Source organism: Muntiacus reevesi, chromosome 15, assembly GCF_963930625.1.
Source record: "Muntiacus reevesi chromosome 15, mMunRee1.1, whole genome shotgun sequence".
In the NCBI taxonomy this organism is placed as follows: Eukaryota; Metazoa; Chordata; class Mammalia; order Artiodactyla; family Cervidae; genus Muntiacus; species Muntiacus reevesi.
Window position 1 is genome coordinate 22,325,608 of NC_089263.1, and position 24,319 is coordinate 22,349,926.

At 42.3% G+C, this 24,319-nt stretch overlaps 1 protein-coding gene across 2 annotated transcripts in view; it reads right to left on the bottom strand.

Moving 5' to 3' along the window:
- Positions 1–864: 864 nt before the first annotated feature.
- The window catches only part of EFL1 (elongation factor like GTPase 1), a 118,109-nt gene continuing 94,654 nt past the window's right edge, over positions 865–24,319 (bottom strand). For both annotated transcript variants that reach the window (XM_065906463.1, XM_065906464.1), the window contains exons 19-20: positions 16,772–16,956; positions 865–1,185 (exon numbers count right to left, since the gene is read on the bottom strand). In XM_065906463.1, the coding sequence (XP_065762535.1) occupies positions 997–1,185; positions 16,772–16,956 (374 nt within the window). In that variant the 3' untranslated portion in view covers positions 865–996. The remainder of the gene's footprint in view (positions 1,186–16,771; positions 16,957–24,319) is intronic.

Below are 24,319 nucleotides of genomic sequence, written 5' to 3' on the forward strand. Positions count from 1 at the left end.
CAACTTTTTCACTCTCCTCTTTCACTTCCATCAAGAGGCTCTTTAGTTCTTCTTTGCTTTCTGCCATAAGGGTGGTGTCATCTGCATGTCTGAGGTTATTGATATTTCTCCCAGCAATCTTGATTCCAGCTTGTGCTTCATCCAGTCCAGCGTTTCTCATGATGTACTCTGCATATAAGTTAAATAAGCAAGGTGACAATATATAGCCTTGTCATACTCCTTTCCCTATTTGGAACCAATCTGTTAATTAACATTTATTTAAATATGAGTGATACAATATATGAAGGAATGTGAAAACAGAAGGTTTAAAGGCCAACAATTGAACATTACATTAAAACTATTGTTTTGATGGACAAATAAACCTTAAGATGAATCAGCTGTAAAAGTGACTTGGTTTAACTAATCTAAAGGTAGCTGGTCTTGCAAATTTGTGGTCTCTTCAAAGGATGTTAAATGCTGTTAACCAAAGATTACATATAAAATATGTTTAATTGGAGGATGTAGCTGCAAGTGAGATGCTGACAACAGGCAGAGGTGGGTTGCTCAGTGTAGAGGAAGCAGCCCCCATAGCAGGGTCTGCACACCCTGCCCTCAGCACTGAGCAGACTGCCCTCATCATAGCCTGAGCTTTACTGCCGGGGGGCAGATACACACAGGGTACGGAGGAGGGCCTGGAGGAGGGCATGGCAACCCACTCCAGGATTCCTGCCCAGAGAATCCCATGGACAGAGGAGCCTGGCAGGCGCAAAGAGTCAGGCATGACTGAAGCACACACAAAGGGAGAAGGGTCCAGTGCAATGCTTATAATAACATCTTGCTTTATAGCAGAATCAATTACAAAAAAATTCTGGAATGCCCTATGTAAAATATTATACCAATCAACTTTATTGAAAGTGAATGCAGAGATGATGCAGCATAAAGAAATTTTCCCAGTATCAAAGCCTGGGTGACCTTTCCTCATTTATTACAAAGGGAAGGATCAGCCAGCAGGGCTGATTACTTATTCTTGCTGAGGGTTCTCTGCTTTTCTGCGTGCTCCACAATCTTCTCTTCCACATAGAGACCCTTCCGCTTCCGCACTGCGTTCATGTACTTCCGGGCCTGGTTCTCGGAATCGGCCTTTTCCCCAAAGTGCAGGTACTCCTCCTCGGTGGTTGGTACCCAGAAGGGGTCGCTGGGGATGATCTTGTAAAGGAAGGTGACAGAATGTGCTAGATTAGACAACTATACTTTTATTCCCAGTGCCGATTCATAGTCTTAGCTTAAGAAACAAATGCTAAGCAATGAAGAGGTAAGCTTGCTAGAAATGGTAATAAACAACCATGAACAAATGGAGGCAGATTCAATGAAACCTGTAATATACACGTTAGTCTTGACTCTTAGAGCCTTTATAGAACACTAAGGAAGTAAGACAACTATGACTTTTGAATAATGTAATAGGAAAAACTCTCCCCTACACTATCATATCCCTGGGTAGAGGTGTTATTTCATTAATTTTGCCTTTGTCCTCAGCACTGATCAACACATGGGTCTGTTCTTGATTATTCCGAGTTTTTGCTCCAAAATTCAGTGCAGTATTAGGAGGTCAGTATTGCCAACACGCTGACCACATTCAACAAAATCGGCTTTACCAATAAGGACAGTGAGATTCTGACTTTCATATGTCTTGTTCTTTTTGTTGTTTTTTTCTTATTTTCCAACTGGGCAGAAAAAGGTGGTATGTCTCAAGTGGTCTCAAATCCCAATACTCTTCTGTTTAAGACACAGAAATGAAAGAAGAATTTATTTTATAATAGTCACTCTTCAATACAACAGTAGGAGATCTCTGTGGACCAGGAAGGAAGAGAAGAGAGCCCACAATGATAAACAGAGGTACAAGCCCCATCCACTTCCCACAGGGAGCCAAGACAGGAATGGTCATGAGGGCCAGACTCTTACTGCCCACTGAGGATGGATGGGCCCAAAGCCACATACTCCAGGCATGTGGGGACCAGAACCACCCAGTCTTCTGGGGAGGTGGAACAACTGTGTCTGGGGCTGTGGCTAAAAGTGACTAGTAGGTCACGAGAGAAAAGCCATCACCTTCTGAAGATGAGGCTCAGCCCATGCAGAGTCTGCGGTCCTGCACCATCCACACTGGGATAGGCCCTGACCTGAGCCTCAGCCCTCAGGACGGCAGAGGAGGAGAGAAGCCCCGCGGCAAGTGACCCTGCCAGCATGACTCTCTGAGGACAAGAGGAAATCCAGCACCACGAAAGACAGGCGCCAGACTCAAAAGGAGAACAAACAGTCAGAGAGAGAGATAACAAGGCAATCTGAAGACAAAGTTCTAGAGAGTTCATGTAAAAATCCTCCAAGAAATAAAGGAGATGGGGGTGGGGAACAGCAGTCATAAAACAGTAGGCAGTTGTGAAACAGAACTAGACCACACATCACAGTCTCCTAAGTGTGTAAAAGCACAGACAGTGCCCTCAGGCTGAAGTAGTAGACATGAGGACTCAGGTGTCCTCAAGGTATATGTCCACAGAGTACAAGCAACATCTCCAAGGGTGCCATCAGCAAAGGACTGGCAGGAGGCTGTTCAGTCACTAAGTCGTGTCCAACTCCTTGTGACGTCATGGACTGCAGCATGCCAGGCTCCTCTGTCCTCCACTACCTCCCAGAGTTTGCTCAAATTTATGCCCATTTAGTTGATGATGCCATCCAGCCATCTCACCCTCCACCTCCCCCTTCTCCTGCCTTCAATCTTTCCCTGCATCAGGGTCTTTTCCAATGAGTGGCCTCTTTGAATCAGGTGGCCAGAGTGCTGAGCTTCAGTATTAGCATCAGTCCTTCCAATGAACACTCAAGATTGACTCCCTTTTAGGACTGGCAAGTTGCTGGGGTCCTGCCCACTCCAGGTCTCATCTGACAAGGTAGCAGAGCAGTGCGAGGGGTGATGCTGCTGATCTGGAAGTCCCCACATGTAAGAGGACGTGGAGTGGACAAGACACTGGTAGCAGCCTGGGAGCAGGACAAAGGCAGCTGCAGGTGGGGACTTCCAGAGATCAGTGGCTGCTGGAAAGATTCCTGAGACTGTTTGGTGCCACCATGCTGGCTCTAGCAGCTAGATGGGACCGGACCAGGCAAGCCACTTCCCAGACAAGGCCACTGAGGCTCTAGAGGGCACCATGCTGAAGCTGAGGTCCCCACCCTCTCCCCATAGAAGGCCCTCTCTTTCTCGGAGAGGGGAAGGGGAAGAAGGTCAGGAAATGGACCTTGGGTGGTCATCCACAAACACTGTACTTGTAGGACACTAGTTCTAAGTCAGTCATTAGTGTCCGCCTCTAACTAGTTGGATGATAAAACCATCATGGAATATAAAGAAGCCACATGTTCTTAGCAGGTTTCAGCAGCAGCAGTGAATACATTTTTGTTGTTGTTCAGTCGCTAAGTCGTGTCCAATTCTTTTTGACCCCGTGTACTGTGGCACGCCAGGCTTCCCTGTCCTTTACTATCTCCTGGAGTTTGCTCAAATTCATGTTCATTGAGTCAGTGATGCCATCCACCTCACCCTCTGCCACTCCCTTCTCCTCCTGCCCTCAATCTTTTCTAGCAGTAAGTGAGGGGCTGGTTGGGAGACAGCGGACTTGGACTGGCCAGTTTAAGACCAGAGAGTCCTTTTTCAAGAATGCAGGACCCAGGAGCTTCAGAAGGGTCCCATTTCCCCTCAGCACATATTTCTGAGGTTTGCTCAGTTTGCTTCCCGAGACTCTGGGGCTGCTGTCTGTGTTCATCTCCTGCTGCCCAGGGACTCGCCTGACACAGGCCCAGTTGCCTGCACCTCCTCTGTCCTGCACGGGCAGCTGACGTCTTCACCTGCACCCCTCCTGTATCTAGGTTCTTGCCCTGACATGTCGAACAAACTCTCAGGAGAGGGGAGATGGAGTACTCTTTGTCAGGAAGAGGCTAGCCTGGATCAGCCCCATCTGACTGCAGTAGGGTCATTATGAATTTTCTTTGTGGGTGATGAGAAAAGGTGACCCCAAAAACAGTATGGGTGATGCTCACAGAAAAGCATCTCTGAGGCAGGAGAGCAGAGCTTGCTACCAGTTTTGAAGAAAAGGTGCTTTCTTCTAATTGGCTCACCCAGAATTCACGTGCCTGTGGGGAGGATATTTTTTGCATCTTCAGAATCTAAAGAGGACTTCATCTTCTAACTCACAGGAAGGAAGGCACCCAAGTGCTAGTTGTTGCCCTGAGTGTTAAAAACAACAACAACAACAAAACAAGAAAATAAAAAAGCTTTGGGAGCTCTATTTCAACATTTTACCCAGTCCTCCCTATGATTACAGACGGCAGGAGGGAAATACCATGTCCACATGCCATGCCCAGTGCTGCTGCAATCACTTCTTCTTACCCTGCACGGCCTTCAGTGCACGCCCTGGGGGAATCTCAGTATTAACAGGGAGACTTGAGGTTATGCTGACATACATGGAGAACAGCAATGACTGGTAATATTTCTTTCTGTGTCCCTTATTAGCGCCTTTTCTTCCTTTTTTGCAGAAGGGTAAAACATAGAAAGAGAAATTATGAGATTGCTGACTTCAAAGGTTTCCTCGTGGAAAATGCCTGTAATTTTATTTTCTCTATTTTTCTGAAGCACTTTCTCTCAAAAGCTCTTGATTGTAAATTATATGGTGTGGTAGAATACAAATGAAAAACAGTGCCTTGGAGTGAGAAGCCAGATCTCGACAACTGTGTTATTTCTGAACCTAACTATGGGGGGGGGGGGGGGGCGCGTGGGGGGCAGCGGGAAAAAAACTGAGACAGCCAGAAAATATCAGATCAGTAACATTTAAGTGTAATGGATTTTCAAGACTTTCAAAGATTTGAAGCTTTGGGGAATGGGATCATGACAGGTGGCAAGGGGATGACAAAAGGACGGTACAAAACTGCAGCTAACTTTTCTTGACTACACTTCCCCTACAGTTGTTTACTGAAGGATCGATTTGTAATAACAAGCTATAACTAAGCCCAAAGCTAGTATTTTAAAAAAACTACTATTAAGTATATAGGATTAACTTTCAATCCCCCACCTCTTTTTTCACATTTTGAGAAAGAAAACTGATGATTTTCATAGCAACAAAAACTGCCTATTCAGTCAAAATTTGCTGTTTTATATTAACTGTTCCTAAATACCTATTCTCTTTTTCTTTGGCAACAGGTATTTCAGGTGGGCATACAGACGACCGAGCTTCTGGGGGGAGGGGTAGTCACACCTTTTCTATAAAGCCTAAGACAGTAGGTAAAATAGACTGTGGGCCACACGGTCTCTGTCTTAACTAAGAGAGTCCACTTGAAAGCAGCCATGTAAGATATGCAAATGAAGGGGTATTGTTATATTTTATTTACCAAAACAAGTAATGGGTCAAAGAGTTTGCTGACTCCTGGTGCTAGTGGCAAAGAAATCACCTGCCAAGGCAGGAGACCCAAGAGATGTGGGTTTAATACCTGTGTGGGGAAGATCCCCTGGAGGAGGAAATGGCAACCCACTCTAGTATTCTTGCCTGGAGAATCTCATGGACAGAGAAGCCTGGTGGGCTACAGTCCATGGTGTTGCAAAGAGTCAGACTCAACTGAAGTGACTTAGCATGCATGTATCACCTGGGTAAGACCACACTGCTAGCCTCCTTGTCAGGTGGAGCCTTGCTTGACGTGCTGGATGAGTTGCTCTGGGCAGTGGGATGAAGGGGAGTGACTCGGGCAGCATCCTCTTATAGGGATGGAGTACGCCCTCTAGCTGTTCCTGGATCTTACTGGCTGGAATGCAGGGGTGATGGGAGGAGGTGGAACAGCCGCTCCAGACCACCAGTGGACAACGAGTGCTGAGAGGCAGCCCTGGACTCGAGAGAACCTTCTGCTTTATCTGAGCCACTCTGCTTTGGGATTCTTTCCACAGAGCAGCCTCATCAGTTTCATACACAATGTTATTTGCCAGCTGGGAAAGGATGAGAAGTTTTATAAATTTTTTTTAAAAATATGTGCATTATAGAATCATTTTCAAGGATAAGAGTGACTATAAGGTGATGAAGTATTTTAAACAAATAGAATAAGCAAATTCCAATACAGAACTCTTCCAATGATGGTGCCATTTCAAGAACTCTGAATATGCATCTACAGAGAATCCCACTGATCACTCAACCTACACTCTCTTTGTTCTGATCAAACATCCTGTCACCCAGTTTTTTGCACCTAGGTGAGCGAAGTCTTCTTAATGAGATGGACTCGTCATTTCTTAAGACATTCAGAAGCACGAGCTCCAAGTTCTGAAGGCTGTTTTCAGTAGTGGTAGCGCAAGTGAAGAAAGTGTTTCATTTCTCAAGGTCATTACTTTGAAGTGGAGTAAGTCTTTAAGTACCACTTTGCTGCACTGTCCTATAATCACACATCTGGTTGCTAGAACGTTTGGGAGACAATGCTGTTTTTCATTAGGAACATCTGTATATATTTATCCTGCTCCAGTATCTTGCCTCGAGAATCCCACGGACAGAGGGGCCTGGTGGACTTCAGTCCATGGGGTTGCGAAGAGTCAGACACAACTGAGTGACTAACGCTTTCACTTCTTGATAAACATAGTTCTTCAGAAGCTGCCTTTATGAATCCATCCCTTCTATTTCTTACTGGTTTGTGCTCTTATGTAAAAGTTGAGTGTCAAAAACCAAAACCAAAAAGCTAGAAGTCTGGATAAGTGGGAAATTATTGCCCATAAGCATGGGGATTAACAAATAACTTACATGTTTTGTGCTACTGTTTTCTACCTAATGAAGTCCAGCAATGGTATCTATTCAGACATAAGCCAATAAAGCCATAGAAATATCATTTAGTTTTGAGACAAAAATGCAAGAAAAATGTCATAGGAAATCACTGTTAAAAGGTAGCTTGTACCAACAACCAAAATATGTAACCTAAATTGGAACAATATTAACTTTAGTTCTATCAAGCACAAAGAATGTAACCTTCTTTTTTTAAGGAAAAGCAGACACAACTGGGTGTTTTGGACTAGCAACTAAATTTACAGATTTAGATGATATAAACTTGCCCAATTAAAATCAAATTTGCCCTGTCCAGGTTAGTTTTTCTAAAGTGTCACCATTCTTTACTCTTCCAGATTCACTTGACTAGAGAATTCATTTTAAAGAGAAAGCTCTCCCTCAATTATTTCCATTCCCCTGTATTGTCTAATTTTAAACTGTTCATTTTAAGTGTTCCAGAGAAGGGACCCAGTTGGCTAAAGAAAGTAAAAGAAGTGAGAAGAGCTTAGTACAGAACCTAAACCACGAGCTTTGTCTAAATTGTTTAAGGAAACAGTCTGGATTATTTGTTTGAAGTTGAGTTCCTTGTGCTATACAGTAGGTCCTTGTTGGTTATCCATTTTAAATACAGCTGTGCATACATGTCCATCTCAAACTCCCTGACTATCCCTTACCCCTGGTAACCATAAGTTTGTTCTCTAAGTGTACGTGTTTTGATGAGCCATTTTGTGCCACAACACCTGAAGCCCACAGGAGCCTTGAGTCTCCATAATGGGGACTGTAGAACATGAAACACAGAATAATTTAAAGTTCTCTCTTAATACTTAGGAGTATATCTACCTAAAGAAACAAAAGACCTATATATAGAAAACTATAAAACACTGATGAAAGAAATCAATGAGGACACAAACAGATGGAGAAACATACCGTGTTCATGGATTGGAAGAATCAATATTGTCAAAATGACTATACTACCCAAAGCAATCTATAGATTCAGTGCAATCCCTATCAAGCTACCAATGGTATTTTTCAGAGAACTAGAACAAATAATTTCACAATTTATATGGAAATACAAAAAAACCTCGAATAGCCAAAGTAATCTTGAGAAAGAAGAATGGAACTGGAGGACTCAACCTGCCTGATTTCAGGCTCTACTACAAAGCCACAGTCATCAAGACAGTATGGTACTGGCACAAAGACAGAAATATAGATCAATGGAACAGAATAGAAAGCCCAGAGATAAATCCATGAACCTATGGACACCTTATCTTCGACAAAGGAGGCAAGGATATACAATGGAAAAAAGACAACCTCTTTAACAAGTGGTGCTGGGAAAACCGGTCAACCACTTGCAAAAGAATGAAACTAGAACACTTTCTAACACCATACTCAAAAATAAACTCAAAATGGATTAAAGATCTAAATGTAAGACCAGAAACTATAAAACTCCTAGAGGAGAACATAAGCATTACACACTCCGACATAAATCACAGCAGGATCCTCTATGACCCACCTCCCAGAATATTGGAAATAAAAGCAAAAGTAAACAAATGGGACCTAATGAAACTTAAAAGCTTTTGCACAACAAAGGAAACTAAAAGCAAGGTGAAAAGACAGCCCTCAGAATGGGAGAAAATAATAGCAAACGAAGCAACAAAGGATTAATCTCAAAAATATACAAGCAACTCCTGAAGCTCAATTCCAGAAAAATAAATGGCCCAATCAAAAAATGGGCCAGAAGATGGCAGAGGAGTAGGACGGGGAGACCACTTTCTCTCCTACAAATTCATCAAAAGAATAACTGAACGCAGAGCAAACTTCACAAAACAAGTTCTGATCGCTAGCTGAGGTCATCAGGCGCCCAGAAAAGCAGCCCAATGTCTTCGAAAGGAGGTAGGACAAAATGTAAAAGATAAAAAGTGAGACAAAAGAGCTAAGGACGGAGATCCGTCTCGGGAAGGGAGTCTTAATAGAGGACGTTTCCAGACACCGGGAAACTCTCACACTGGCGGGCCTGGGGGAAGTGTCTGAATCTCGGAGGGCAACCTGAATGGGAGGGAAACAATAACTAAAACCCACAGATTACGAGCCTAAAAGCAACTCTCAGCAGAAAAGTACCCCAGACACCCGCATCCGCCACCAGCAAGTGGGGGCAGAACGGAGAGGAGCGGGCGGCATTGCTTGGGGTAGGGTCCGGGCTTGAGTGCCCTGAGGACAATCGGAGGTAGCTTTTGTGAGGTGTCAACTTGAACTGTGGGAGAGCAAAAGAGAGAGAGAAAATTAACCAGCCCGAACACACTGCCGGCCATTCGCAAAACAAAGGTACCGAGAAAGTTCAGAGAAGAGCTCGAAGGCTGCGGACCGGCGGAGCCCCGCGGGAGGCAGGAGGCAGGGGGGAGGGGAAGGGGGCAGGCTTGGTCCCAAGGACTGCATCCCCTGCCGCACTGCAAACAGGCCTCCAGTTTCTAATCAAAGACCTCCTGAGATTCTGGATGGTCGACATCTGCCAGGAGGGTTGCCGCGAGACACAGGGCACAGGCACCCGACCGGCGCGGGCGGGGACTGGGGCTGGGGACGCAGAGGGCAGAAGGCGCGCGCACGCACCCGACTGGCTCCGGCGGAAACTGAAACTGGGACCGCGGAAGTGAGTGGGCGCGCCGCACCCGGGGAGAGTGCACCCGTCAAGCCCCGGCTGCCTGGACCGCTCTGATGGGGAAGGCACAAAGAGCAGGCGCAGCTTTTTGTTGTGCGCTTTTGGGGAACACCCGAGGGGTGGAACCGCGAGCAGCGCGGGCGCGCTCCATACAGAGCAGCCGGGAGCCTGAGCAGCGCAGACGGAGAAAGCAGCGCCAGCCCCTCCCCGCAGCGCCAGCCCCTACCCGCAGTGAAGGGAACTAGCTACCTGAATAAGAGTCCACCTCCGCACGCCTGTGTCAGGGCGGAAATGAGACTCTGAAGAGACCGGCCAACAGAAGCCAAATAAACAAAGGGAACCGCTTCAGAAGGGACCAGTGCAACAGATTAAAATCCCTGTAGAAAACACCGACTACACCGGAAGGGGCCTATAGATATCGAGAAGTGTAAGCTGGAATGAGGAACTATCTGAAACTTAGCCGAACCCACACTGACCTCAACATCTCCAGAGAAATTCCTAGATATATTTTTACTTTTTAAAAAAATTTTTTATTTTTTCTCTTTTATTTTCCTTTAAAATTCCCTATTACTCCCCCATTACTCCTTAACTTTCATTTTCATAGATTTTTACGATTTTTTTAATTAGGGAAATTTTTTTTTCTTTTCTTTCTTTTTTTTCCCTTTTTCTCTTCTATTTTCTATTTTTCTTTTTCTCTTATTTCTTTTAAAGTCCTCTAGCGCTCCTCTACTACTCCTTAATTTTCATTTTCAATACACTATAACTTTACAAAAAAAAAAAAAGAAGAGAAGCCCTATTTTTAAACCAAACTTCATATATATTTCTAAAATTTTTTTGTGTGTTTTGGTTTTTGTTTTTAATATAGTATTTTTAACAGTCTAACCTCTACTCTAGATTTTTAATTTTTGTTTTTCAGTATATGATATAAATTGTGAACATTTAAGAATCCAATATTCAGTTCCCATTTTTATTCAGGAGTGTGTTGATTATTCTCCCCCAATCTTGACTCTCTGTTTTCTACCTCAGAACACCTCTATTTCCTCCTTTCCCCTTCTCTTCCCAATCCAATTCTATGAATCTTTGTGGGTGTCTGGGCTACGGAGAACACTCTGGGAACAGACAACTGCGAATCTGTCTCTCTCCTCTTGAGTCCCCCTTTTTCTCCTCCTGCTCATCTCTATCTCCCTCCTCCCTCTCCTCTTCTTCATGTAACTCTGTGAACCTCTCTGGGTGTCCCTAACGGGGGAGAATCTTTTCGCCATTAACCTAGAAGTTTTATTATCAGTGCTGTATAGTTGGAGAAGTCCTGAGACTACAGGAAGAACAAAACTGAAATCCAGAGGCAGGAGACCTAAGCCCAAAACCTGAGAACACCAGAAAACTCCTGACTACATGGAACTTTAAGTAATAAGTGACCGTCCAAAAGCCTCCATACCTACACTGAAGCCAACCACCACCCAAGAGCCAATAAGTTTTAGAACAAGACATACCACGTAAATTCTCCAGTAACGCAGGAACATAGCCCTGAATGTCAACATACAGGCTGCCCAAGGTCACACCTAACACATAGACCCATCTCAAAACTCATTACTGGGCACTCCATTGCTCTCCAAAGAGAAGAAATCAAGTTCCATGCACCAGAACACCGACACAAGCTTCCCTAACCAGGAAACCTTGACAAGCCAATTGTCTAACCCCACCCACTGGGTAAAACCTCCACAATAAAAAGGAACCACAGACCTCCAGAATACAGAAAGCCCACTCCAGACACAGCAATCTAAACAAGATGAAAAGGCAAAGAAATACCCAACAGGTAAAGGAACATGAAAAAAGTCCACCAAGTCAAACAAAAGAGGAGGAGATAGGGAATCTACCTGAAAAAGAATTTAGAATAATGATAATAAAAATGATCCAAAATCTTGAAAACAAAATGGAGTTACAGACAAATAGCCTGGAGACAAAGATTGAAAAGATGCAAGAAATGTTTAATAAAGACCTAGAAGAAATAAAAAAGAGTCAATTAAAAATGAATAATGCAATGAATGAGATAAAAAACACTCTGGAGGGAACCAAGAGTAGAATAACGGAGACAGAAGATAGGATAAGTGAGGTAAAGATAAAATGGTGGAAATAAATGAAGCAGACAGGAAAAAAGAAAAAAGGATCAAAAGAAATGAGGACAACCACAGGGACCTCTGGGACAATGTGAAACGCCCCAACATTCGAATCATAGGAGTCCCAGAAGAAGAAGACTAAAAGAAAGGCCATGAGAAAATACTCGAGGAGATAATAGCTGAAAACTTCCCTAAAATGGGGAAGGAAATAGCCACCCAAGTCCAAGAAACCCAGAGAGTCCCAAACAGGATAAATCCAAGGCGAAACACCCCAAGACACATATTAATCAAATTAACAAAGATCAAACACAAAGAACAAATACTAAAAGCAGCAAGGGAGAAACAACAAATAACACACAAAGGGATTCCCATAAGGATAACAGCTGATCTATCAATAGAAACCCTCCAGGCCAGAAGGGAATGGCAGGACATACTTAAAGTAATGAAAGAGAATAACCTACAACCTAGATTACTGTACCCAGCAAGGATCTTATTCAGACATGAAGGAGAATTCAAAAGCTTTACAGACAAGCAAAAGCTGAGAGAATTCAGCACCACCAAACCAGCTCTTCAACAAATGCTAAAGGATCTTCTCTAGACAGGAAATGCAGAAAGGCTGTATAAACATGAACCCAAAACAACAAAGTAAATGGCAACGGGACCACACATATCAATAATTACCTTAAATGTAAATGGGTTGAATGCCCCAACCAAAAGACAAAGATTGGCTGAATGGATACAAAAACAAGACCCCTATATATGCTGTCTACAAGAGACCCACCTCAAAACCAGAGACACATACAGACTAAAAGTGAAGGGCTGGAAAAAAATATTTCACACAAACGGAGACCAAAAGAAAGCAGGAGTCGCAATACTCGTATCAGATAAAATAGATTTTCAAATAAAGGATGCGAAAAGAGACAAAGAAGGACACTACATAATGATCAAAGGATCAATCCAAGAAGAAGATATAATAATTATAAATATATATGCACCCAACATAGGAGAACCGCAATATGTACGGCAAACGCTAACGAGTATGAAAGAGGAAATTAATAGTAACACAATAATAGTGGGAGACTTTAAAATACCGTACTCTCAACTATGGATAGATCAACTAAACAGAAAATTAACACGGAAACACAAACCTTAAATGACACAATGGACCAGCTAGACCTAATTGATATCTATAGGACATTTCACCCCAAAACAATCAACTTCACCTTTTTCTCAAGTGTACACGGAACCTTCTCCAGAATAGATCACATCCTGGGCCATAAATCTGGTCTTCGAAAATTCAAAAAAATTGAAATCATTCTAGTCATCTTTTCTGACCACAGTGCAGTAAGATTAGATCTCAATTACAGGAAAAAAATTGTTAAAAATTCAAACATACGGAGGCTAAATAACACGCTTCTGAATAACCAACAAGTCATAGAAGAAATCAAAAAAGAAATCAAAATATGCATAGAAATGAATGAAAATGAAAACATAACAACCCAAAACCTATGGGACACAGTAAAAGCAGTGCTAAGGGGAAGGTTCATAGCGTTACAGGCTTACATCAAGAAACAAGGAAAAAGCCAAATAAATAACCTAACTCTACACCTAAAGCAATTAGAGAAGGAAGAAATGAAGAACCCCAGGGTTAGTAGAAGGAAAGAAATCTTAAAAATTATGGCAGAAATAAATGCAAAAGAAACTAAAGAGACCATAGCAAAAATCAACAAAGCTAAAAGCTGGTTTTTTGAAAAAATAAACAAAATTGACAAACCATTAGCAAGACTCATTAAGAAACAAAGAGAGAAGAACCAAATTAACAAAATTAGAAATGAAAATGGAGAGATCACAACAGACAACACTGAAATACAAAGGATCATGAGAGACTACTACCAGCAGCTCTATGCCAATAAAACGGACAACTTGGATGAAATGGACAAATTCTTAGAAAAGTATAACTTTCCAAAACTGAACCAGGAAGAAATAGAAGATCTTAACAGACCCATCACTAGCAAGGAAATCGAAACTGCAATCAAGTCTTCCAGCAAACAAAAGCCCAGGACCAGATGGCTTCACAGCTGAATTCTACCAAAAATTTAGAGAAGAGCTAACACCTATCTTACTCAAACTCTTCCAGAAAATTGCAGATGAAGGTAAACTTCCAAACTCATTCTATGAGGCCACCATCACCCTAATTCCAAAACCAGACAAAGATGCCACAAAAAAAGAAAACTACAGGCCAATATCACTGATGAACATAGATGCAAAAATCCTTAACAAAATTTTAGCAAACAGAATCCAACAACATATTAAAAAGATCATACACCATGACCAAGTGGGCTTTATCCCAGGAATGCAAGGATTCTTTAATATCTGCAAATCAATCAATGTAATACACCATATTAACAAATTGGAAGATAAAAACCATATGATTATCTCAATAGATGCAGAGAAAGCCTTTGACAAAATTCAACACTCATTTATGATTAAAACTCTCCAGAAAGCAGGAATAGAAGGAACATACCTCAACATAATAAAAGCTATATATGACAAACCCACAGCAAGCATCACCCTCAATGGTGAAAAATTGAAAGCATTTCCCTTGAAATCAGGAACAAGACAAGGGTGCCCACTCTCACCACTACTATTCAACATAGTGTTGGAAATTTTGGCCACAGCAATCAGAGCAGAAAAAGAAGTAAAAGGAATCCAGATAGGAAAAGAAGTGAAACTCTTGCTGTTTGCAGATGACATGATCCTCTACATAGAAAACCCTAAACACTCTACCAGAAAATTACTAGAGCTAATCAATGAATATAGTAAAGTTGCAGGAGATAAAATTAACACACAGAAATCCCTTGCATTCCTATATACTAACAATGAAAAAACAGAAAGAGAAATTAAGGAAACAATACCATTCACCATTGCAACAAAAAGAATAAAATACTTAGGAGTATATCTACCTAAAGAAACAAAAGACCTATACATAGAAAACTATAAAACACTGATGAAAGAAATCAATGAGGACACAAACAGATGGAGAAACATACCGTGTTCATGGATTGGAAGAATCAATATTGTCAAAATGGCTATTCTACCCAAAGCAATCTATAGATTCAATGCAATCCCTATCAAGCTACCAACGGTATTTTTCAGAGAACTAGAACAAATAATTTAATAATTTCACAATTTGTATGGAAATACAAAAAACCTCAAATAGCCAAAGTAATCTTGAGAAAGAAGAATGGAACTGGAGGACTCAACCTGCCTGATTTCAGACTATACTACAAAGCCACAGTCATCAAGACAGTATGGTACTGGCACAAAGACAGAAATATAGATCAATGGAACAGAATAGAAAGCCCAGAGATAAATCCACGAACCTATGGACACCTTATCTTCGACAAAGGAGGCAAGGATATACAATGGAAAAAAGACAACCTCTTTAACAAGTGGTGTTGGGAAAACTGGTCAGCCACTTGTAAAAGAATGAAACTAGAACACTTTCTAACACCATACTCAAAAATAAACTCAAAGTGGATTAAAGATCTAAATGTAAGGCCAGAAACTATAAAACTCCTAGAGGAGAACATAGGCAAAACACTCTCCGACATAAATCACAGCAAGATCCTCTATGACCCACCTTCCAGAATATTGGAAATAAAAGCAAAACTAAACAAATGGGACCTAATGAAACTTAAAAGCTTTTGCACTACAAAGGAAACTGTAAGCAAGGTGAAAAGACAGCCCTCAGATTGGGAGAAAATAATAGCAAACGAAGCAACAGACAAAGGATTAATCTTAAAAATATACAAGCAACTCCTGAAGCTCAATTCCAGAAAAATAAAATGGACCAAAGAACTAAACAGACATTTCTCCAAAGAAGACATACAGATGGCTAACAAACACATGAAAAGATGCTCAACATCACTCATTATCAGAGAAATGCAAATCAAAACCACAATGAGGTACCATTACACGCCAGTCAGGATGGCTGCTATCCAAAAGTCTACAAGCAATAAATGCTGGAAAGGGTGTGGAAAAAAGGGAACCCTCTTACACTGTTGGTGGGAATGCAACCTAGTACAGCCACTATGGAAAACAGTGTAGAGATTCCTTAAAAAACTGGAATCAGAACTGCCATATGACCCAGCAATCCCACTCCTGGGCATACACACCAAAGAAACCAGATCTGAAAGAGACACATGCACCCCAATGTTCATCACAGCACTGTTTATAATTGCCAGGACATGGAAGCAACCTAGATGCCCATCAGCAGACAAATGGATAAGGAAGCTATGGTACATATACACAATGGAATTATTACTCAGCCATTAAAAAGAATTCATTTGAATCAGTTCTAATGAGATGGATGAAACTGGAGCCCATTATACAGAGTGAAGTAAGCCAGAAAGAAAAACAGCAATACAGTATACTAACGCATATATATAGAATTTAAAAAGATGGTTACAATAATCCTATATGCAAAACAGAAAAAGAAACACAGATGTACAGAACAGATTTTGGGACTCTGTGGGAGAAGGCGAGGTTGGGATGTTCTGAGAGAATAGCATTGAAACAAGTATACTATCAAGGGTGAAACAGATCGCCAGTCCAGGTTGGATGCATGAGACAAGTGGTCAGGGCTGGTGCACTGGGAAGACCCAGAGGGATGGGGAGGGAGGCGGGAGGGGGGATCGGGATGGGGTACACATGTAAGTCCATGGCTGATTCATGTCAATGTATGGCAAAAATCACTACAATATTGTAAAGTAATTAGCCTCCAACTAATAAAAATAAATGAAAAAAAAAAAAGTTCTCTCTTGTAAGAAGCACAACTGTTTGCCTTTAAATGTTAGAAGTGCTTTTTCCCCAGAAGAAACATTAAGTTTCATTTTCAAAATATCTGTGGTTTTCTTACCTACAATATATCTTTGGAAGGGAAAAAAAGGATTAAACGTTCTGTCTTAAATTTTACATCAAATGAAAAAAAATGAGTGTGTGTGTGTATCTGTGTGTATTACAAAGCACATATAATCTCAGGTCTTCCAGTCTGGATGAAAAAATGCCATCTGCTTTGTCCTGTTCATCTGACCAAGCAGGACCAGATAAGACCAACCAGACTGGGAAGTGGTTGGCTCCCAGGGGCGCCCCCTGTGGGAAAGCACAGCCTGAAATGACAAGGAAGGAACTCGGATTTGGCTTCTTACCTCCCAGTGGCTGAACACCAGCTGTGGGCTGGCCAGGCCACTGGTCCTTTTCCGGATCTCATCGGCAAAGCCAAAGCTCTCAGCCACGGGCAGCACGGCCTTGATGATGAACATGTCTGTCCCCTCTTTCATCTCCTCCTGCAGCACTCGTCCTTCTCTCTTTGATAGGACTGCGTAGACCCGACCTGCAAAGCCGCACATCTTTTAAATTCATCGACTGGTTACATGTCTTGAGATGCACCGAGATGCAACTGTTCCTACACCCTCTTCACCCTCTACTAATGATTAACTTTGATCCCAGTAATTTTGGCTTACAAAGGCATGGGAAATATCCCAGCATTTATTTAAAAGGATAAGTGTGACAATCACAGAAAAATTAGAAACAAGTAACAAAAGGTGAAATCACCCCAAAGTGCATTACCCAAGACAATCCCCTCCACACAGCAAGGTAAGAGGGAGACCTTTAAAAGGACCCTGGGTACACTGTCACTAGGAGCTGTCGTTGAGTATGAAATCCAATGAGTTAGTGTGACTGGGCTTTATAAATGTTACAAGTATTTTCACAATTACAAGACATTATTAATGTGATGATGATAATTATAATGATTACAAGCTATTTGGGCCTAGTAAGCAAGAAACTGGCACAATGACATTTTTACACTAAAAATTAAAGCTATATATATGTGTGTGTGTGTGTGTGAGCAAGCCATATAAATGCTTGCTCATATTTAAGCTGATAGTATTTCAGTGGTACAAGAGTATGGGTTTTATTCCCTGAAAACTGATTGTGTTTGGAATCTTTAACATCTGGTAAGAATTTTTGGTTTCTGGGCTTCCCAATGGCTCAGTGGTGAAGAACCCCCCTGCCATGGCAGGAGACCTGTGTTCAATCCCTGGGTTGGGAAGATCCCCTGGAGAAGGAAATGGCAACCTACTCCAGTATTCTTGCCTGGGAAATCCCATGAACAGAGGAGCCTGGCGGGCTACAGTCCATGGAGTCATAGAGTCAGACATGACTGAGTAAACACAAGTTTTAGCACCATGTCACAGGAATTCTAGCAAATCCTCTTGGTTAACACCTTTATTTCAACTTCAGGCATAATTCTGCCCTCCACGCAGAAGGGAGACAACCTCCCCTCTGACTGGCCTCTGTGTGAGCACCACTGGGTGCTCCAGATACCCCTTCCATCAGTAAGCAGAACCAATTGCAAAGAGCAGAGATAAACCAAAAATCACAGACAGTGGTGAGGAACTTGCTCAAATGAGGGGATGGATACACAGCCTCCTCCTTCAGCTACCACATAAGACAAATTACTTCTAAGGACACAGTAGTCTACAAACACGTTATCCCGGAGAATTCACATTGCAGTGAAGCAGAGCACAAGTCTCCTGGGACTACAGCATGGAGTCCTGGACTCTGCCATCCTCAACAACAGGGCAGGGAGCTGGTGTGGAGGTCGCCCACCTTAACTGACATTTTACTTTTTAGACTAGAAACTGAGTGCACAGAGCAAAACTGTCTGAGCTGGCAAACTTTTCTCTCTGACTCAGATTTCCCCCTGGTGGTGGTGATGAGGAAGGAGAAAGGAAAACCAATGGCAGGAAACCCATTGTGTCACAAATAAAAACTTAAAAACTCTGATGGGCCTTCGCATCTCCAGGCTTAGCAGAAAAACAAATTAAAAATGGCCACAGTGATGACAGGGACGCCTGTCCTCTTTTCTAACCCACTGAACGCTGTCCCCCACCCCCGGCACCGCCCTCCCCATGTGTCCAAAGGGGCTGACACTGGCTTCCTCACCATGTGCTCTGTCTTCAACGGCCAGCTGCCCTGAGCTCTATTAAAACTGCTTCTTTTGAAATTTCAGCCATTTTCATATTCCCCCAGGTGGCACAGTGGTAAAGAACCCCCTGCCATCATAGGAAGATATGTATTTGACCCCTGTGTTGGGAAGATCACCTGGAGAAGGAAATGGCAAACCACTCCAGTATCCTTTCCTGGGAAATCCCTTGGACAGAGGAGCCTGGCAAGCTGTAGTCCCTGGGGTTGCAGAGAGTTGGACATGACTGACAACTAACACACACACGTCATCATCAACCTAAGTGTCTTTTCCTCAGTCCTTACTCTCTGTGACTTCTCTGCAGTTTCTGCAACTACTGATCAACACTCTGACAAATCTCAACAATCTTAGGGCTACCTTCCTCTGACCCCTGGCCCTCTGACCATCATTTTACTGTCTATGACAATAATTCTTACGGGTATGATTTCTTCCTAAGAGTATTCTTTGAGGCTCCAAGCTCTTCTCCAAACTACTTTCCTTTCAGAGAGCCCCTTCATTTCTCATTGGTGCAGTTTAAATGATTAACTTTATGTCTGGGATGCTTGGGACTCTATTTCTTAGCCAGGCCTCTCACTTGACCTCTGATCCCACATTTACTGAGACTGTGGCCCTCAGAGCATCTCCATGGTGGAGGGTGTGCTAAGTCACTCTGGTTGTGTCCCACAACCCGATGGGCCCTTAAGCTGCTTGAAGATAGCATCAACCTTCTCTCCTCCAGTGTTTCTCTGACATGACCTTCCTTTCCTCTGGCATCCTGACCACTCTCCTGTTTGAACTAATACAACTTATTTACATAGCTTTTAGAACACAGTATCTAGAACTGAAAGCAATATTTTAGTTACAGTGTGAAAAGCTCTTGAAAAAAGCAGAACAATTAGTGTCTTTATTAGCGATTCCCCTCTGGGCTGTGTAAGAGCTGCCTGAAATTCATATGAGGGAAAAAAATTCACTGGAATTAGCCATTGTGTGATCTAATCATCTTTGTTTACTCTGCCATCTCATTCTAAGGGAAGTTTTAAGGTGGTTTATGCAAGTATAGCCAAAACAAGGGGGTAGGGCGGGAGAAAGAATGAGTAAACTGGGGCAAATGCACCATGAAGAGGTAGGCCAGTGGAGATGAGCCGACTGACTCCATCCCACTGCAGAGGTTAGAAGCTCTTCCCCTACCTTCATGGGTCACGCCAACAGGCATGGATCAATAACTGTAATTGAAACTGAACGTAATTAATCATGCATATTTGGCCCATTCCATCTTAATTCTGCTAAAACTAAAAAACTGGGACACAGTGATGGATCACTGAACAAAGGAAAAGTCACAATAAAAAAAAAAAACCTAGATACACTTGGTGCTCATGACAGGTGTGTCCAATCCTTGGGAGCACTCAGGGACCCGCTGTTCGGCTGGGAAACACATGCAGTCGCATCAGTGAGGATTCGTGAGCCTGTGGCCCCTGATTGGGAATATCCTGAGGCCCTCTTGACTGGGCATCTGCTCCATCACCCCAAGTTGTTCGTTCACTCACTCAAAGGAAGCTCACTGTGCGCCCAATTGTATGCAAGGCAGCAGGGGAGAGGCATCCTCCAGGATAGACGCCAGCAACACAAAGGTTAATTGCCTGGACTGGTTGTGATCAGGGCTCTGGTTTTAATGACTACACTATAAATGTCTCAGCCTGTACTCCAGGCCCTTTATGACCTGGCAGGAACCCAACACCCCAGCTCCTGAAACGGCCAGACCCTAGCGCACGGACCCTACACTCTTAGCCAAGATAAACGGTGCGCTGCCCACAGGACACGTTTGAGGTTTTTCCACTCTGAGCTCAGTTTCTCCAACTCAGAGCACACTTGGCCCAACTTTACAGTCAAATCCTTTCCATTGTCTAAAGCCCATTCAAAAACAACTTGTTCCACGAAGCGTTCTGTGAGATCCTAAACTCAAAATAATCTCTTCACCATTTGGGCCTCACTGGGCCTCATCTGTTCTTTTGTGGCATTATAGATACTTAGGTATCAATACGTATTTTCTTCTTCCACACTAGGCATTAAGATTAGTCTGCAGATTCTACAATCTTTAGAGCTGAAGTCTGCCAATTAAAGTTGACTTTTTTCTTTTCTTTTCTTTTGAATTAGCAAAGGAGGCAGTGGTTCACAGCAATGTTTTCTCTAATAGGAAACAATATGAATTTCCAATGTGGGGATGATGGGAAGTAAACTATAGCATATCAGATTGATAGGATATCATGCAGAGATTAAAATGCAAATTATGACTACTAAGTAGCCAAATGGAAGTGTGTTTATAAAGTAAACAATAAATGCAAAAAGCAGAACACCTAGTAGCCTCTAGCATAATACATACAGCTATGTAAGATGTACTACTGTGGACAAAGATTGTACAAGAAAATGAAAAACGATGGGTTGATTTCCAAGAAGGAAGATTTTTCTTTCATCTTATGGTTTCTGTTACTGTTGGTGACACTTGTGGTTTAACTTCAACTACACACACACACACACACACACACACACACAGAAATCGGTGGGTACTTCTTATTCCTACTACACTAACTTCTCTTCCTTTTGTCACAGAACATCCAGACTGCTAAATCAAGCCAGTACGGTTGACAGGATGCAGATGGTCTTCAACCAAACATGAGATAAAGTGTGCTGTGGACACAATGGGGAGTGTAGGCTGGTGGCTATAAGATAGATGGATTCAGCCACAAGTCTATAGGAAGTGGATGTTAACCCTCACTCCAACGCAGGATAGATGGATCAGTGCTCTGCTCACAGCTCTGTCCTTACTATGATAATCAGCTACTTAAAAACCCAGAAGGCATGGGATCAAATCCCAAGTTGACATGAAGCTGGCAAAGGTAATAAATACTTTGACAGGATTAGGATAACTATCTAAGAACCCAATTTAACAAGACACAGTGTGGGTAAACACAAGGTTTCACTGTTGGGTTCAGTCAACCAGTGGTCAGGATTAGAAATATAGTGCTGCATTTGCTATTGTTGGCGGTTAGTCGTTCAGTCATGTCCAACTCTTTACGACCCTATGGACTGTAGCCCACTAAGCTCCTCTGTCCATGGGATTCTCCAGGCAAGAATACTGGAGTGGGTTGCCATTTCTGTTTCCAGGAGATCTTTCCAGACCAGGGATAGAACCTGCATCTCCTGCACTGACAAGCAAATTCTTTACCATGCAGGAAGCCCCATTAATGCTGCAGAGCAGTTCCTAGAAAACCAACTAGAAAGGCTATTTAAGTTCAATAGAAGTTTCTGGTGCTGTGGACAAAGACAATTTAATATCTAGTTGATAAACACAAAATTACTCCATCCATCAAAGCTTATTTCAAAGTTCTGTCACTTTCAAAAGACTTACTTGGTTTTGAATTTTGCTATCCAAATGTCTCAAAAAATTTCGTCAAAAATTTGTACTTATTCACTAAATTCAATTGCATTTTACTAATTTCTTTACAAAATCAAGCTCTTGTCACCTTAACTCATCTCTCAAAACAGGAACCATGCTTAACACAGCATTAGCATACATAGCTCAATGAATTTTTGTTGCACTGAATTATAAGATGCTGGTGAAATATAAAAACAATTACAACTATGAGATAAAAATAGGTTTTTAAATGTAAACAGTAACATAAGTAGGCTTCTGATACATTAAAACACATATATTTATAACAGTATAAGCATTTATCCCTAAAATAAGACAGAACTACAATAATTGTAGGTGTGATTAAACTAATACTATCTAACAGAAAAGTCATTTTTTATATGTGAAGTTTTCACGCAAAGATTAAAAACAATGAAGAGCAAGAATGACAGATGTAAATACTTGGAAGAAGAAATATGAAGAGAGACAATTTACTAGTTGCATGATGATCAATTAAAAACAAACCAATTCTGACGTCTATTCAAGCCCACTAAAAAAAATTTTCATGGGTAAAAAAAATTCTAATAAAACTACACTGCTAGTTAAGTAGATTTTGCAAGTAAAGAAGGTCATTTTCTTGGTATTATTTCCCCAGACAAAACAATTTTAAGATGATTATTTTTTCTGTAGTATTTCCCATTTTGACCATAAGCAATTCTACACATTTATAAAAGGATTTCTAATTTCAACAATCTGTGTAGAAAAAAGTTTTAAGAGACTAACTCATCTAACTAAATAAAAAAGGCCTGAACTTGTCCTTTTGTCAATTTTTGCCAATTCTTGGAGAGTTAAAGCAACTGACAGGCTTCCCTGGTGGCTCAGTGGTAAAGAATCTGCCTGCAATGTGGGAGATGAGGATTCAGTCTTCAGGATGAAGTCTTCCTGGAAGATTGCTGACCATCCAGGTAGGAGGTAAAAAGTCTCAGGAATATAGAGATCTCCTCATTTCTTTCTCCAGTTGTAGGTGGTGATTTAGAAAGAAAAAGCAAAACGTAAGAGAACACAAGACCTGACTACTCTGACAGACCTCCGGTACTAAAAATCGGTTATCAAAGCCAAAGCATTCCCCCAAACAAGAGAAAACAGGTTTAGGAGGTAATTCTCTAGTTTAAGAAGGCTTCAAACCAGTTAAAAAAAGAAAACAAATTCCAGATCAAATCTAAACACAGTTTTCTGTAAGGCAGTGGGTAGGGCAGCCAGTTGGTCTCTGAGAAATGTGTTCTGAAGGCCAACCAGTGACACTGGTACAAACTGTGTACAGTGGACCCTTGAACAGAACAGGTCTGAACTGTGTGGGTCCACTCATACATGTGTTTTTCTAAGTACATACTATGCTGTTGCTGTTTAGTAGTTCAGTTGTATCCGACTCTTTATGACCCCATGGGCTGTAGCCCACCAGGCTCCTCTGTCCATGGGATTCTCCAGGCAAGAATACTGGAGTGGGTGCCATTTCCTTCTCCGGGATCTTCCCAACTCAGGGATCGAACCTGCGTCTCTTACGTCTCCTGCTTTGGCAGGCAGATTCTTTACCACTGAGCCACTTGCAAAGCCCAAGCACACCTTAGAGTACTACACAACCTGCATCTGAACCCACATATAGGGAAGGCCAACTCTAAAGTAATATACAGATGTTCAGCTGCATGGTCAGTCAGTGCCCATAATCCCCGTGCTGTCCAAGGGTCAACTGTACTAACCCTTCTCCATGTTCACAGTTGAGATTTGTACCTGGATAAGGCAAGGCAAAGACGAGGGAGAAGACGGCAAAGAACCCTGAGGGCTGAGATAAGCATCTCTTCCTAGAAAAGGTCAGAACTGACTCTGCTGGCCAAGTGGAAAGTGCCTGGTGAAGATCAAAGAGCAGGATGACAAGAGATGCCCCAAGGACTTCGGGGCACAGGCAGGGACCGGGTGGTGATCTCCTAGCACAAACAAATACACGGGCACAGAGGACTGACTCCACAAAGGGACGCAGCAGTCTGCTGGGGACTTCTGGCAAATGCCAACAGCTGATCCTGCCTTCGTTTGCTGTGCTGAAAAAGCTGTCTTCTCAGAAAGGTCAAACGCTGCTCCGAATGGATAATGCAAGGAGAAATGGCAGTTTGGGGAGGAGACATGTGTCCCTGTTACCCTGGGAGTGCAGTGGAGAGACAGGCAGGCACAGACCTACCTGGACCCTGGGCCCTGGGAAGATCATTTCAAACACACAAAGGAAAAGAAAAAAACCAATAAAACAGTTTTCAGGATAACAAACCCTAAGATGAA